Below are 17,709 nucleotides of genomic sequence, written 5' to 3' on the forward strand. Positions count from 1 at the left end.
TAAGGTGATGGATAAATTGGAAGTACTTTTTTTGTGATTCAGTTTTATACTGAGATGCATTTTGATTAATTTTTCTTTCATCAGCAGATTTCTGCTTTTTATAGTTGTATGATTTCTTTTTGGGGGGGGTCATTCATTAATTATTGCCTATAATAAATGTTTATACCTAATTTTTTTTTTATGTTTTATTTCACTGAAGTAGCAATTACATTTTCCAAACTTGGGTGTTTCTTTCATAGCTAACTTTGGTCTCTAGGAATACATTACTATTAAAAATGGAGACTGTTGTATTAGATGCATTACTTTTAAGGGGCGCAGATTGTAGGATTACAAAGCTAAAAAGATTCCTTGAAAGCATGACTCTAATCTTATAAGAAAATGAGGACAAAGAACTTATTCTAACAGGGAGTCTTTATAGTATGTTTTCTAATGTCACTTCTTTGTTCCATCAAGAATTACTTAAATAAAGCAAGTTTGGTTATGGTAATGGTTGAATATTTAAGGTTGATAAAGTAGCCAACTTTAACAAATTTTTCCTCCCCCTTTTCTTTTAGGTGAATCTGGACTCGGGAAGTCAACATTAATCAACTCATTATTCCTCACAGATTTGTATTCTCCAGAGTATCCAGGTCCATCCCATAGAATAAAAAAGACAGTACAGGTATGTACATTTGTATTGTTCATTGATGATAAGCTGGGGTAATGTTACCACACACAAAATACATGCTATAACTTTTATTATGCTTCCCTAGAGGTAGGTTTTATATTTGGCCTCATCCAATATAAAATGGTAAACCTGATTGATGATTAAAAAGAGAAGGTGAATTTAGAGGAATTATCTTGGCTAGAACCTTCTATTAAATTTGTCCCTAGGACCCTCCTATAGATTATACTGTGAAGTACTAAATAATACCCCTAGAGTTAGGCTGTCCAACATGGTAGCTGCTTGCCATATTTAGCTGTTAAGTTTGAGTAAGTTAAAAGCAAATAAAATTTAAAGTTTAGTTTCTCAGTTACACCGGTCATATTTCAAGTGCTCAGTAGACATATGCGGCAAGGGTAGTATGGATGTATTTGGGTAGTATAGATGTATTTCCACTGTTGGAGAATGTGCTAATAGATAGGGTAGAAAAAGCTTGATTTGCAGAAAAGCCATTATTACTTAAATACAGTGCTCTGTATTACTCAGTGGCATAGTCCTATGTGATAGATGAATGGCAATTGGAATTTTAAGGCTCCTAAGCTATGTGTAGTCTAATTAAGTAGTTCTCAGTCTGTACTGTGTATTTAGATCAACTTGTTAAATTTAGTTCCTGTTTTAGGTTAATTTAGTCTGAGATGGGTTGAAATTCTGCATTTCTAAAAATTTTAGGTGACGTTGATGCTGTTGACCGTTAGACCATACTTCATGTGACAGAATACTCTAGGCTCCAGATCTCTACTGTTCAGTACAGTAGCCAGTAGTCACATGTGCCTGTTGAGCTCTTAAAATATGTAGAGTCCAAATGGAGATGTTATGCAAGTATAAAATACATCCCAGATTTTGACAATTTAATATGTAACAAATACAAAGTATCTTATTACTAATTTTTTTATATTGATTACACTTTCCAGAGATAATATTTTAAAGTGGCTACTGAAAAGTTTTAAATTACTTATGTGGTTCACATTACATTTTTGTTTCAGTACTCCTTTAAACTGTTAATTGAAAAAAAATTGTTAGTGGAACGGTACAGTAGTAATATATAGCCCATAAGCAGAGAGGAGGGGGGTGAATAGTTCTCATTGGAACAGGCTTTATTCAGGCTGGAGGTGGATTTGAAGGATTGGTAGTGATTATTCTAGTGCATAGGGTAGAAGGACACTCGGGAAATCCTGGGCAGAAACTCATACATATCAAACTGCAAGATGCAGTTTAGTAATTAGAGTCTTAAGAAGTAATTCTGTCAAGTGGATATTTTGTTTCTTTTTTTGAAGTTTTTCTCTTTTAGGAAATTTTTTTGTATCTTTCATAGAGTTTGAAATTTCAAATTACTTGCAAAATTGTATTCGATAAACTTGACACTACCTTGCTTATTTATTTTGTGATCAGTGTTGTATATATGTTTTTTAAAAGATTTTATTTATTTATTTGACAGAGATCACAAGTAGGCAGAGAGGCAGGCAGAGAGAGACGGGGAGGAGGCTCCTTGCTGAGCAGAGAGCCCAATGCGGGGCTCGATCCCAGGACCCTGAGATCATGACCTGAGCCAAAGGCAGAAGCTTTAACCCACTCAGCCACCCAGGTGCCCCCAGTGTTGTATATTTTAACCCTAAACAAGAGGAGGAAGTTCTAATTTTTTAATTTAGGTATTTAAATTCAAGATAAGGGCGCCTGGGTGGCTCAGCGGGTTAAAGCCTCTGCCTTCGGCTCAGGTCATGATCCCAGGGTCCTGGGATCGAGCCCCACATCGGGCTCTCTGCTCCACAGGAGCCTGCGTCCTCCTCTCTCTCTGCCTGCTTCTCTGTGTACTTGTGATCTCTGTCAAATAAATAAATAAAATCTTTAAAAAAAAAAAAATAAAATAAATTCAAGATAAGTAAACTATGTATGTAGAAATGTTAAAGAAACCACACAGTGCAGATTCCTAAGTTCAAGAATATTTATTTTAGGGGCACCTGGGTGACCTAGTTGGTTAAGCGTCTACCTTCAGCTCAGTCATGATCCTGGAGTCCCAGGATAAAGTCCTGCATTGGGCTCCCTGCTCAGTGGGAAGTCTGCTTCTCCCTCGGCCCTTCATCCCACTCATGCTCTCTCTTTCAAATAAATAAAATCTTTAAAAAAAGAATATTTATTCTAAAATATATTAGATCTTAGTGGTCATGTACTTGCCAGTAGTGTTCTTGGTAATTACTGCTGAGTCCTCTTTGTAGCTCTGGCATATGGTGTTAATGCCAGGCTTGCATTAGTAAGTCATTAGTATCTTCCAGGTATTATTCTAAGCAGTTTATGTGCATTAACTTACTTAATTCTTAACAACAACTTTATGAGGTAAGTGGTATTATTACCGCCATTTTACATGGGTGGAAACTGAGGTAGGGACATGGTCATATTCCTGAGATCACATAGTTAAGAGTGACAGAACTGGGGCGCCTGGGTGGCTCAGTTGGTTAAGCAACTGTCTTCAGCTCAGGTCATGATCCTGGGATCCTGGAATTGACTCCCATATCGGGCTCCCTGCTCAGTGGGGAGTCTGCTTCTCCCTCTAACCCTCTCACGTCTTGTGCTCTCTCTCTTTCTCTCTTGAATGAATGAATGAATAAATAAATAAATAATCTTAAAAAAAAAAGAGTGACAGGACTGGATACAAATCTAAGCAGTCTGGTTTGGTGTGTTTTCTGTCAAATTATGCTGTCTCTATACTGTTGATATTTAATACACGCTAGTTTCATAGGTTAACCAGTTCTTAATAGGTGGATTAGCTTTCCTTTACTACAATCTCCCTATTTAATAATGTTTCATCCGACAGCTTTTTGGTTTTCTTTCTTTTTTAAACCTTTTCCTTTAAAAATCTTATATAGAGAGAGTTTCCCAACTAGGCAGTTAAGACAAAATGAAGACAAAATGATTTGATCAGTGAAGTCCTGTGAAAATTGTTAAAATAACATAAAAAATGCCTCTATCGGGGTGCCTGAATGGCTCAGTCATTAAGCGTCTGCCTCCGGGCAAGTCATGATCCCAGGGTCCTAGGATCGAGCTCCACATCGGCTTTGGGCTCCCTGCTTGGCAGGAAGCCTGCTTCTCCCTCTCCCTCTCCCACTCCGGCTACTTGTGTTCCCTCTTGCTATGTTTCTCTCACTCTCTCTCTCTGTCAAATGAATGAATAAATAAAAAATATATATATATTTTAAATGCCTCTGTAAGCAGTAAAGAGCCAGTCATCTGACTCTAGCTAGTAAGGGATAGTTTCAGGAAGGGATTTTTTGTTTGTTTTACTTTTTAAATCTCAAATAGTACATGCATGATGTTTGCTGTTGCTTGTTAGGTTTAAATTTGCAGTCTGGACTCAAGGGTAAGGACTTCCCTTTAAATACTAAGTTTGAAATTCCAATAAACTACTGCTGGGTAAATGATGGAAGCCAATTAACTCATGAAGATTTTGTACCTTTCCATGTTTTATTTTACTTTGCTTAATAAAGACTAAAGAACAATACTCAAGCTTTCTTGATTCATCCATGCAGTGATTTTTTCTTTTTTTTTTTTTAAACCAGTGTCTTAACACATGAAAGTACCAGTGCTTGCAATTTCAGGAATTTGACATAAAGAAATTGAATCTTTCATACTCTGTAGCAAAGTATTTGCTCAAATGAGAGATTGCTTGTAATGTAGTTACAACTGTGTGTATCCTGTCATGGTCTACATATTATAAAAAGGATATTAAATAGAATTCATTATCATATTGTCATCAACGATTCTTCATATTGTGAGACTGAATATTTTTCCTGTCTTCTCAATTTTATACAGTGAGCATGCTTTTATAATTTTGCCTTTCAGAAAAGAAATATGAATACCAAAAGATAAGTATTTATAAGGAATAAGATTCATATTAAGAATTCATTCTAGGTCAGCTCAACAAAAATATGTCCCCTAAAAGTCATTATGCCAAAAATAAATTTGCCAAACAAATTTATTAAAAATACTGATAGACTATATGGTACTGTCTACTAAACCAGTTGCTCAGACCAAAAAACTTGGAGCCATCCTTAACTCCTTTTTTCTCTTTCAGTCCATATGTAGCCATCAACAAATCCTGTTATCTCTACTTTCACAGTTATATCCAAAATTCTTTATTATACCTCTCATATGTAGGGTTCCATCATCTCTCTGCCTAGATTATTAGAATAACCACCTAATTTACCTCTCTGACATGATCCTTGGCCACCATCTCAAACTTTTTTAACAAAGCAGTGAGTCTTCTTTCATAGTCTCAGAACAAGGCCAGAGTCAGCTTTTTAAAAAGTTTTATTGATCTATTTCTATTTTTTTTGAGCAAAATTTTCTTAATATAATTTTTAAATGAATATGTAGCTTTATACCAAAAGGGCATAGATTTTAGCATAAAGCTTGATGAACTTTTGTATACATGTTCATATATTTAGGTAATTACCACCCAGATTAACATAATGTACATTTCTAACACCCTGGAAAGTTTCCTTTTGCCTCCCCTAAGTCAGTATTATACCCAACTTCAGATATAAATAGATTTCTGACTTCTGTCTCAATAAATTAATTTTGTCTTTCTTGAACTTCATTTAGATATATACTCTTTTGTGTCTGATTTCTTTCACTGAAGATTATGTCTGTGGTATTTGTACTGTATAGTTATAGTCCTTTTTCATTGTTGTGTAGTATTTCAGTATTTGATTATATCATAAATTATATTCTGTAGATAAGCACTTAGGCTTTCAATTTTTAACAATATGAATATTTTTATACATTCTTTTGGTGGTTCTGAACACTTGTTTCTGTTTTACATCTGTGACACATTAAGTAAAGGTATTTTATTGTTTCAGTTAAATTTCTTTGATTCTTATGAGGTTGAACATGTCTTTTATACTCATTAACTATTCAGATTTCCTTGAAGTGTTTTGATCATCTTAATGTTTCCTGTCTTTTTCTCTTTGATTTGGAAAAGTTCCTTGTCTAGATAATTGTCCCTTATATTTCAGACACTGAAGATAATTTCTCTTAGGCTAGCATCTGTTAAGGAATATGGAAGAGGCTCTCAGGATTGTTTTTACGTTTACTTGTCTCCCAAATAATCCTGTCTAACTCACTTAACCTTCTTTTAAGGTACCATTTCAATAGTGTTCTCTTTTTGTGAATATCTTCCAAGTCTTCCTTTTTTGGAAACAAAGGAGTAATTAGGGCTTGACAGTATCTCTACTAAGATTTTTATGACAAAGGCCTGTGTATCACTCTTAAATCTTTTCTTTTTACCAAAAGTTAAGATCTATAACATCTGAGAAATGGGTTGATAATGACTAGAATCCCAGAGAAGTACTCTGGGTGGTATTCCTTCATATACTGGAAACAAGTTGAAGATCCTGTGTACTCTCTTTCTTACTTATCCAGGAGAGAACATAACATGTTCTGAGTCATTCCATTTATTTAGAGAATAGAGGGTAGTTTTCTTTCACAGTTGACTGGCTCTTCACCAAGCTCAGTAATCTAGAAGATAATCTCCTCTTGGAAGCTCATAAATTCTTTGTGGAGGGTGGTCAGAAGTATTACATCTCAGCCCAGACATGGCAGACCAAGAGAAACATAAAATCCCGAGTTTCAAAAGGCATATGTCTGCAGTTTCTCACCTGAAGGCTTTCTGGAACACTTCCAACTGTCAAAAAAAAAAAAAAAAAAAGGTAAAGAAAAGAAAAATGCTGTGATGTAGCAAGGTAGGGAGTGAGATTTTAATAAAGACTGTGATCTCATAATCTCCTCCCTGAGCATTATTTATTTATAAAAAACTGGTATCGTAAGGAATTCTTCCACATTTGCAATCTTGGAAGGAAAGAAAAGGTGCTTACACTAATAGAGAGTTAGTTCTGAACTTCTCGTGTATAAGTGGTTCTGATTTGAATGGAATTTTCAGTATTAAATAGAAACCTTTTGTGATTAATTCCCAGTGTCCTGTCTTGGGCCTCAGGACTCTGAATGCGGCAGCTCAAAATGTGAGCCAACACTCTAGTCCTAGAGTTCTTGGTACTTGTGGTTCTCACACTTGGGTGTACATCAGTCATTTGGAAGGCCTGCTAAAACAGATTGCTGAGTCCACCTCCCCTCAGAGTTTGCTATTTAATGGGTTTGAAGGAGGGCCCAAAGAATTCATGTTTCTACCAAGTTCACAGATTATGCATCTGCCAGTCAGGATACATTTTGAGAACTACTGCTTTGCAGTGTTTCTAGCTGATCCAAACTGGTTTTATCCTGTCTCTATGGGAAGAAGTGAGAGAGGGTACTGTTTATCCTTCATTCTTGCAGAATATTTCACTTCGAATGAAATTTAACTTCTGTTTTTATTCATGTATTTTTTAGTAGACTAATTAAAATGAAGTGATAGAAAGCATTGAATACTTGTTCCACTCTCAAAAATAGATCTTCAGATGAACAAAGTTTTAAGAAAAATATTATATAGTAGCAAATTTTATAATTTTGGTATATTTGAAAATTTTTGAATCCTATTTTAAGTCTGTGAAAGGTTGCCAACTGTCTCCAAGGAAAAAACTGTCCTTTATTCTGAGACTAAATTGCTTCAGTTTCTTTTGTGAAATTAGTGTGTTAGATTTTTTTTAAAGATATTTGAGAGAGAGAGACAGTGTGTGAGAATGGGAGTGGGGAGGGACAAAGGAAGAGGGAGAGAAAGAATCTCCAGCAAACTCCCTGCTGAGCACAGAGTCCAGTGTAGGGCTTGATCTCAGGACCTGTGCTGAAATCCAGAGTCAGACACTCAACCAGCTGAGACATGCAGGCACCCCAAGAGTGTTAGTTTTTTTCTTTTTTTCCCTTTTATTTATTTATTTATTTATTTATTTTTAAAGATTTTATTTATTTATTTGACAGACAGAGATCACAAGTAGGCAGAGAGGCAGGCAGAGAGAGAGGAAGGGAAGCAGGCTCCCTGCTGAGCAGAGAGCCTGATGTGGAGTTCGATCCCAGGATCCTGGGATCATGACCTGAGCCGAAAGCAGAGGCTTTTACCCACTGAGCCACCCAGGTGCCCCTTTTTCTTTTTTTTTAAAGTTCTTAGTTTGCAGCCTTATATTGGTCCTCTTTAAAACTTTTTTTCTTGGTTTATGAAGTTCTTCAGATCACTATTAAGATTAAATGGGTATAGAAATTTTGGACGTGAAGAAAGGTGAAAGCAAAGAATCCTCTCCCTAAGATAATGTTTTATAGAATCCTTGAGACCTTTTTGTAAAGCCCAGTTGGGAAACTCTCTTGTTGATATTGGTCCAATATTGATAGTTTTTTGAGCTATTCATAGAACAGACATTTAAATGCTTTATTTATTTATTTATTTGTTTGTTTGTTTGTTTATTTATTTGACAGACAGAAATCACAAGTAGGCAGAGAGGCAGGCAGAGAGACAGAGGGGGAAGCAGGCTCCCTGCTAAAGCAGAGAGCCCGATATGGGACTTGATCCCAGGACCCTGGGATCATGATCTGAGCCGAAAGCAGAGACTTTAACCCACTGAGCCACCCAGGTGCCCCTGAATGCTTATCTTATGCCAAGTTTTGGGACGACAGCTTTAACCCACTGAGCCACCCAGGTGCCTCCATAATCAAAGTTCTTAAGCCAATCACATGAAGGATATAGCAAACAAATATGATTTAGTGAGAATGTGCTGCTGTAAGGTGCTATAGATTACCTTGGCAGATTTTAGTGTAGTAGGAATGAAGGGCAATATGGTACTGGTTGGGAAGTGAGTAGTAAATGAGGCACTGATGATGGGATGGCTATGAAGAAAGGGATGAAAGTGAATACCTAGAGGTTGAGTGTAGGGTACTGAGGCAGTCGTTTGGTTTTTATTTCCAAAAAAGACCTAAGAATGTTTATATCATATGGGGAATTAATCCCTGAAGAGACAAGAGGTTGAAAATAAAGGATAAATAGTCTAAACTCTTGTCAATATGACTCCAATATGGAATAATTAGATTATATAGATTAAGAAATTAGCCTTAGGAAGAAAGGGACCTATTCCACTGAACAGAAGGAAAGACTGTTGCTTCAGACAAATTGGGGCTGTTGCTTCAGACAAATTGGGGATGCTCTTATCTTCATGTAGAGATGAGGTACTTTGCTGAGGATGGACAGAAATAGGGTAGAGAAGACCCATACTGAGAAATGAGAGTGGCATGAGACTAAGGAGCACATAGAAGGATTATTGGATAGCAGGGAAATTCCGGTCAGATCGAGGTTCATGAATTTTGTGGATCAGAAAGATATCTGAGCTTGGAAAGGAAAAAGAAATAAAGGGTTTAGGAGGGGGGTCACTAATGAAAATGAAAGGGATGAGTTGCTTAAGATCTCAGTGTAAGGAGTCAGGGGAAGTTAGGGGTGGTGATATAGGGAGTGTGTGTGTATGTGCGTGTGTGCGCACCTGTGCGTGCTTAAAGATTTATTTGAGAGAGAGAGCAAGAGCTGGGTGGGGGGCAGGGGAAGAGGGAGAGGGAGAGAAGGGATCTGCGCTGAGGACAAACCCCAGTGTGGGGCTCCCATCTTATGACCCTAAGATCATGACCTGGGGTGCCCCTAGAGTTCAAATCTTTGGAACAACTTTCTTTCTTTCTTTTTTTAAGATTTTATTTATTTACTTGTCAGAGAGAGAGCATGAGCAGGGGGAGGGGCAGAAAGAGAAACAGGCTCCTTGCTGAGCAAGGAGCTGGATGTGGAACTTGATCCCAAGATCTTGGGATCCTAACCTGAGCCGAAGGCAGACTCTAAACTGGCTGAGCCATCCAGGCATCCCTGGATCTGCTTTCTTAATAAACTAGGTCAGGGTTTTGATGAGAAGGAAATAATCTTTAGGTATAAGTATTGTACCTTTGGTCATTGCCTCTTAGTTTCTTGTGGAACATAATGAAGTATTTAAGATAGATATTTATCTTATATATCTTATCTTTATCTTAAATATCTATCTAATTTATTTATCAGGCATTAAATAATAGATAGTTTTTGTGTTTTAGCTAAGTGAAATATCTCAGGCTGTTTAAGTCTCTGTTGTCCCAAGTCCCTGCAGAGCTTTGGCTGTAATGCCACCTCCTGAACAAGTTTGGGTAGAGAGGTAAGCTCCTGGCAGAAAATTTTAACCCTCTCTATGAAATTTAATATAGTTAATTAAGTAACACTTTCTACTTAAACAGCTCTTAAACATTATGTTATAAAACTTTTAATGGTCTTTTGAAAATGAAAGAAGTTATTGAAACACTGAATGTTTAATTTTTTTTTTTCTCAGATTGAAAAATGGAACAATATTAGAAAAAAGAGTGCCTTGGATTTCTGGAAAGTAGGAGTCCAAATGAGGCCTCAGTAAATTAATTATACATAAGTAATGTAATGGGCTTTAGTTTTAGTTTTATTTTTCAGAGAGAAACACATAATTGAAAATACCCTTGATTCATTCCTTCAGTATTAAATTAGGCATTTAATCTTAGAGGATTTTGAGTGATGCCATAAAATATGCTGATGTGACCTGCTTAAGTAAAGTGCATGGGAAAGTAGCCATTTGGAATAGATTTCTTAAGAAAAGTTTGAAATTCCTGGACTTGAACTAATTTGTTTTCCATGGATCCCATGAGGATACTTGCAAAACCAGATGATAGGATACAGTCGGATCCTGTGAATGGCACTAGTTTACAGTTAAGTTTTCTGGATATCTTCCATATGTTGCCTTCTTCTTTCTATTTGACCATATATGGATACATAGAAATTCATAGGCCTGAAAAGACCTTTTATAAAAAGACTCTTTGAAGTATTTAAAATACAGATCTTAATTTTTTATATCAGTAAACAATTAAGTTAAACTGATTATAAAAACAAAGAAACAAGAATCTTAAAATTTAAGCTGGTATGGTGTGTGATTAGTGTACAACCTATTATTGAAGATAGAAATGGGCTTTATTTACTAATAAGAGAACCAGAAATGGTTTGGGAGTAAAATTGGGAGATGACTCATGTAGAACAATTGTATTTTGCATCAGTTTCTAATATACAGTGCTTTGTCATTTAAAGAATTATTAGGAAAGGGATGGTATGATTACTTTGGATATTTCTGCTTCAGTGCCAGTTACCATAAATGAGTAAGCTATTTTTATGGAAGGAGATGGAAGCAAATTCAAGGTATATTGAGATGTTGGAAATTGTCCATTTTTTAAATTGATATTCAATGACAAATAACTCGATTGTCCTTTGACTAGAGGACAACCATATATATAAAATAGGAACTTTGTAAATCATGTGGCATAATATCACTTTTTTAAAAAAAGTTTTGAAAATCTAACACTGGTAAGTCTGATTATTTCCTCATTTTGCCTTTCTCATGTTGTGAGAGTAACCTGGTTTCAGACTAGCTGTATTATCTTAGCTATGTGGTGTGAAACAGTGGTCTTCCAAGTAATACACCATCTATTGTTGATACTGAAAATGGCCAGAAAATATTAAGAACCCTATTTATTGATGTTTACTTTTTTAATCTACAGAGAATTAATACTGTGTTAATACTTATTAACAGATTTCCAATTATGTATATTTGGTAGGTAAAAATAAATATATTTGGGATGTTCAGAATTTCCACTGGTATTTCACACTAGGACTAAAACAGTATAAAGACCACTGGTCTAAAAGATAAGACCTTTACCTTTTATTTGTCTAAAAGATTAGAAGCCCTTCCATGGACATACATGTCCAAATCTTAGGCAGTGTTTTCAGTTTTAACAAGATTTTTTTTTATATTATATTTTTTTAATAACTGTTGGCTGACTTAGACCTGTACTGTCCAATTCAGTGTCACCAGGCCATATGTGTCTAAAATTTAAATTTAAGTTGATTCAAATTAAATAGTTAATTCAGCTTGTAAGTTGCTCTAGTCACATTTCAAGGGCTAAGTAGCTGCATGGCAAGTATCTACTGTATTGGATAGTGCAGATACAAAACATTTGCATCATCTCAGAAACTGTCCAACATTATGTTGGACAGTGTTGCTGCAGACTTTCTTGCTTAGCAGTCTTAGTTCCTTAGTCTCTTTATGCATTACCTAGCCTCTGTAAAAAATGCCCAAGGAAAATGGAAACTACATCATATTTATAATACCAAAAGGTACACTCAACTATTTCTACCTAGAAATTAGTCACTTTTCCTTTCCAAAACATAAATAGTTGAAGTTGCTTTTCACATATTGGTGATATTTTTCCCTTAAGTCTTATGGTACTTAAGTCATACCATCTTTTGGCAATTAACACTCAACATTTGTGTCTAATTCTTCTCTCTTAAATTAACCTGTCAGTATATGAAGAGCCTCTAGTCTTAGTTAGCCCTTGATATAAATGTACATTGAATGAAAGCTTGTGTTTTTCTGGGGCAATTATTCTTATTCCCTTTTTCTCTTTGAATCAGTGTTTACTTTATCAGGAACATATGCCCCAAATGAATGAGTTATATGTTCTGATACATAGCTCAGGGTTACCGAAAATCTTAGATTGCTGTTGGCATTATTTAAGTCCAATACTCTTTCTCAAATAGAATATTTTCGCAAATTGTGACGAGAACTAAAGATTTTAGTCAGAGTTAGTAGGATTTTTTTTTCAGTGCCTGCACGTCTGCTGATTGCCTCTGTCAAATATGCGGTATAATATTTGAGAAGAGAATTGGATCTTAACTATACCATAAACCCAAGTGTAAATAATTATAGCTATGCTGAAAAAGATTTGGGAATGGTAGTAAGTTAACTTGAGTTACCTTTCCTGGAGGTAGTCCAGGAAAACATTTATTGTAAATGGTACATTAGTTGTACTTGTTTGGTTAATTGCATTTGATTTCTATGAGTTACCAAATCATTCAAGCACATTGTTTATATTATTAGATATGCATTTAGATTATATGAGTATTATATGGCTTTAGTGACTATTACTACTTTCTCAGTTCCTGTTTTTCTTCTTTATGTCAGTTATAAACCATAAACCCGATGTTTATATATGTGCCTTTCTTTCAAGTAACCAGGACTTCTACTATCCACAGTAATTGATTCTAAAGAGAATGTGGGGGTGGGTTTTTGTTTGTAAAAATTTCCAGTTGGTTTTGATTAATGCTCATCCCCTGCTTCTTACTTTGTAGGAAACCACAGGTGTAACGTGTGGTATTAATACCTGTACCAATGACTCTTACAGGTGGAACAATCCAAAGTTTTAATCAAAGAAGGTGGTGTTCAGTTGCTGCTCACAATAGTTGATACCCCAGGATTTGGAGATGCAGTGGATAATAGTAATTGGTAAGAAGGATTATCATCACTGCTTTATACTGCGTTTGGGGTATGGGGTCGTTAGAGTTTTTCTGCTTAAGATTTTTAAACTTCTCATTTTAACAAAAGTTATTTAACTTAAGTCCTATGACCAGAGTTCTTATACTAATTTGGCCACTTACTTGAAAATGTTGCTTATTTTCTCTGAACTGATTTCTATAAAATAGAGATAATACCTGTCATAGAATTATTTTGGAGGCAAATTCCAAAACAACATAGAAACAAGAATTCTCATTATTATAAGGAAGCTAAAACTTTTCATTTTCTACTATAATTTTATCCACTTATTGTATATATTACTTTCTGTCACATCCTAATTTAAATCTGATTTTAAATATTCAGATTTTCCAAGTTACAAGTTTAGAAAACATTCATGACATTCTATTTGGAAATAATACCTTAGTATCTTCTAAACAATATTTAAATTTTTCTTTGAGTACCACATTGTTTTTGAAGTAAATTTCTGTGTCAGCTTTTAAAACACCTAAATAATCATGGACTACTACATCAAAAACTAATGATGTTCTGTATGGTAACTAACATAACATAAAAACGACACCAAAATATGTTCATCATGAAGTTTTTGAATTATTTAATCTTTTCATTTGAAATCTAAAACTGTGTACTTACCAATGCAGATAATACGATAATTTTGTTGAGCTTTGACTCTATATAATTAATTATCTTTGATTTGGAAAGTTTAGAAATAATGAATCAAGATTTATTCAATGTGATTAATATTTGTTTCTTAATCAGTATATGTAGAATAATTTGAGATATTTTCCAGTGGTTCGATTAGTTTTGCCTATTTAAAAATAATGATTACTCCACCTTAACAGTCATCAATTGTACATTCATATGTAAATTGAAACTTAATTTTTTTATTTGTCTGGTTTCTCTAGCTGGCAGCCTGTTATTGACTACATTGATAGTAAATTTGAGGACTACCTAAATGCAGAATCTCGAGTGAACAGACGTCAGATGCCTGATAACAGGGTGCAGTGTTGTTTATATTTCATTGCTCCTTCAGGACATGGGTCAGTACCTTGATACTTCTGGTAACTTGCTGTTGCTTATTATTATTGAACATCAGGTACATATTTTAGTAATCTAGATCTCTGTGGAGCACATTTAACTACACATTTAACTACACGAGTTGTGAAATCCCAAATTCTATATAAAAATGACTTATAAAAAACACTTTTTAAGTTCTAGATAAGCTAATAGTAATTTTATTTCTCAATTTATGCATAAGACTTTTTTTTACCTGCTTCACTATAATATTGAAAGTGTTTCCATCATGGTTTAATGTCTCAGTGTGGCTAGTTTAGCTTCCTTTTGACCTCTTGCCACAAATTGAACTACCAAATAATGGGAAACAGCTATAACAGCTTAGACATATTCTAAGAAACTCTAAAGATGTTTTTACTGTGAGTCTGATAGAAAAGATTACCAGAAAAGTTAAGTACCTAAGTTCTGATGTGCCATTTATTTCTTTACTAAGTTTCTTTGGCTCTGTTTCACCTTAGCTATCACAATCATATTATTTAAGTTTCATATTATCTGTGCTAACCGTCTACTTACTAGGAGTTTAAATGTAAGTATCTAGACATTCATATGATCTGATTATTTTTTTGTTAGTATGGCCAGTCTCTATTTCTTTTTTTATTGTTTGTACTTCCTCTGTCATTTGAGTAGATACATGTGTCACTGTCAACTGCAGATGTTTGTATTTACTCTTCTTCAGTCTTTTTCTTTGGGTAGATGACTCTGCATAATTCAGCTACCTGATGAGTAGAGCTGCTATCTCTCTACCAAAAGGAACCGGAATATTATGTAACATCAGACTAAATAGCATTACGCCACCTTAGATTACCCATAGTATAAACCAGTTCCTTCATAACAGTACCTTTGTCTTCTATTTTCTGCTGCTTTCTCCACCATTTTCCTAGATAAACTAATGCCCATCATCATTATTATGGTTGAGCAAAAAGTCTTAATTATATAGTTTACCATTTTTGCACTGTCAGATTATGATGGTGCAAATAATTCTTCTTTTGTTTCTAATATTCTTCTGTGGTGCTCTAAGAAGTTTACATATTTAATGTGCAAAATTGACTCATCTACTTAAAAGGCTCAAAAAAAAAAAAAACCTCAAAAACAAGATACTGTTTATAGCCTTTTATGAGTACCTGCTAGCTTCTTCCTGAATTTATGTACTTTTTTTTTTTTTTAAATCATTTTAGGTTAACTTGTTAGGACTTTTCTTGGAAGCCAATGGAATAAAATCTTAACTGCACTTTAGTCAATAGAAATTTGATGGTTTTTATCCAGTTTTATTATTTTAGGTCTTTTGGACTCTCTCCAGTATTTAGTAATTCTCATGAAATCACATTCCTTCCATCCCTAGGGGAAAATATATTTCTTAAAATTGCATGGGAAATAAGATTTAAAAAAAATTTTTTTTTAATGATTCAAACGGTGTGTGGTAGCTTTGGGCCATTTTTTATTTGTAATGAGAGACAGGGATTCAAAATTTTTATTTTCTAAAAACATGCTTTTGAATAGTTTCTCATCTTAACTACTTTGAGGCATGGAACAAAGTTTTGCCCATTGGTATGTGTTACTGTGGATTAAGTGAAAGAATAAAACATTGAATTTATGTAGAGAGTTCCTGATCTCCTGTTCACTATAAATTGAAATTCTAGGCAGTCTAATAATAGTTGAATCAGGGCCTTTCTATCTTATCTGGGTAGTCCCTAGATTCCCTTTTATGAGAGGTCCTGTTTTGGAGTAATTATAAATTGGTTCAACATTGTATTTTCAGTGTCCCCCACCTCACCCCACCCAGTGTCATCCGTAAACACAGGACTGATTTATGACTTCAGGAATTGTTTCTTCATTTTCTGTTCAGTGCTTGGTAATAGTTATTAAAATTAAAAACTGACTTGGAACTTGAGTTTTAAAATGGTATACTTACCCTTTTGAATATTGATTGCCATTTAAAAAAATCAGTGTCATTCAGTGAGTTTTGTATAGAAGATTTTTTTCCTTAGAAATATGTGTATGTGTATATATTATAAATATTTGTCATTTGCCCTATAGTCATTTTATTTTGCTGTAGGCTTTGAGGTTAAATAGTCTTTTCCCTCTAATGTGGGTTTATCTTCTAGAAATTCTAGAAAGAACTTTCCATTGTTTAAAACTAAATTTCTTGGAAAAGATGACCTGAAATAAAACTAAATGGACAGAGGAAAAATTTCAACCAGAATGTAATCTACATGTGAACTAAATGTTTTCTGCTGTTGACATTTTGTAAGCTTCTGAAATTTGTATTCTAATTTAAAAGGGCAGAAGGGTTTTATTGGGGCTTTTATAAAGGTTTTACCCTTTTTCCCCCCTAAAGTTTAATTTTTAAAATTATTTAAATGTTCTTCGGTCGTGTTTCATATTTAAGAAGTTGACTTTACCCATTTCTTTGTCATGGTTGTTTTTTAGTGTCTTTCTCTTTGAAAGTTGAGATAACAAATATTCAGCAAGTCCTGCTTTACTTTTAAGTGTAAAACCTTGTTAACTTTGATTTTAATTTTAATATTTTATATTAAATGATCTTAAGATGTCTAAAAATATTAGACTGAGTTCTTTTCTGTTACTGGTTTAATGAGGTAGTATTGGGGGTAACTTAAATTTGATGTGAGTATAATCTGGAAAAATCTGTATAATCTACAAAAATTTACAAATCTGAAATTGACTGGGTCATGGCTTTTATATTTAATGTTGTATGTAATGACTGATGAAAAAAAGCAAAACCTAAATTTTTTCAAAGTTGGGTAGGTTCTTTCACTTAGCACTTATGAAGTAAGGGTACTCTTTATGGATAATACAGTGTTATTCCAGTGACAGTTCTTTTCTGTGGTGTTCCTTATTCTCTGAATGCCAATAACACATTTCAAAGGATTCAGGATAAGGAGAATTAGAATAGGAGGTAGGTATCTTCTCCATACCTGCCTTCCTACTCCATATCCCTATCTTTCTGCCAGTCAGCATCACTACCACTAAGAGATATAGTATTATTTATTATTTGTTAGTAAAAAGGAATACCTCTTTAGTCTCTGGGTCCCCAACCTCCCATTTACTTACATATATGTATGTGTGGGTATATATATCCACATACACAATGTGTTTATTTACCTATAGTATTCTAAAAGAACTCTTTATTTTTTATTAGTAAAATTCATCATGAGTAGATCTTTATTCCAGTTGTTTTTAAGGTTTGTAAATTAAAGAATACCAGTTTAGAATGGTATTTCTATGCAAAATACTCCCATCATCTTCATTTATTTTTGTGGAATATTCATTTTTAGCCTGTACTACATTCTAGATGTGAAGAATTTCTTTGGTTTTCATTTAGAGTTATTCAAGAACATAAGAAAAATCACAGCAGCTTACTCTTTTAGTCAACAAGTATTTGGGAACTTCAGGTGTCAACACTATAATAGCTGTTGGAGATATAGATGAATGAGACAAAGACTTTGCTCTTAAGGATCTGCCAGTGAGAAGATAGGGAAAACAAATGCACAATATATGGCAAATTAAGTGTTGTGACCTCTTAGAAGATGCCTAGTGTTAGGTTGGAGAAAGATTCCCAGAGGAAAT

General features: G+C 34.3%; 1 protein-coding gene across 5 annotated transcripts in view; it reads left to right on the forward strand.

The window, feature by feature from the left end:
• Positions 1-17,709, forward strand: part of SEPTIN7 (septin 7) — a 110,435-nt gene that overhangs the window by 64,576 nt on the left and 28,150 nt on the right. For all 5 annotated transcript variants that reach the window (XM_045062874.1, XM_004741975.3, XM_004741974.3 and 2 more), the window contains 3 exons: positions 555-661; positions 12,923-13,023; positions 13,956-14,090. In XM_045062874.1, coding sequence (XP_044918809.1) covers positions 555-661; positions 12,923-13,023; positions 13,956-14,090 — 343 coding nt within the window. The remainder of the gene's footprint in view (positions 1-554; positions 662-12,922; positions 13,024-13,955; positions 14,091-17,709) is intronic.

Source organism: Mustela putorius, unplaced genomic scaffold, assembly GCF_011764305.1.
Source record: "Mustela putorius furo isolate JIRA1106 unplaced genomic scaffold, ASM1176430v1.1 tig00003845_pilon_pilon_pilon, whole genome shotgun sequence".
Lineage (NCBI taxonomy): Eukaryota > Metazoa > Chordata > Mammalia > Carnivora > Mustelidae > Mustela > Mustela putorius.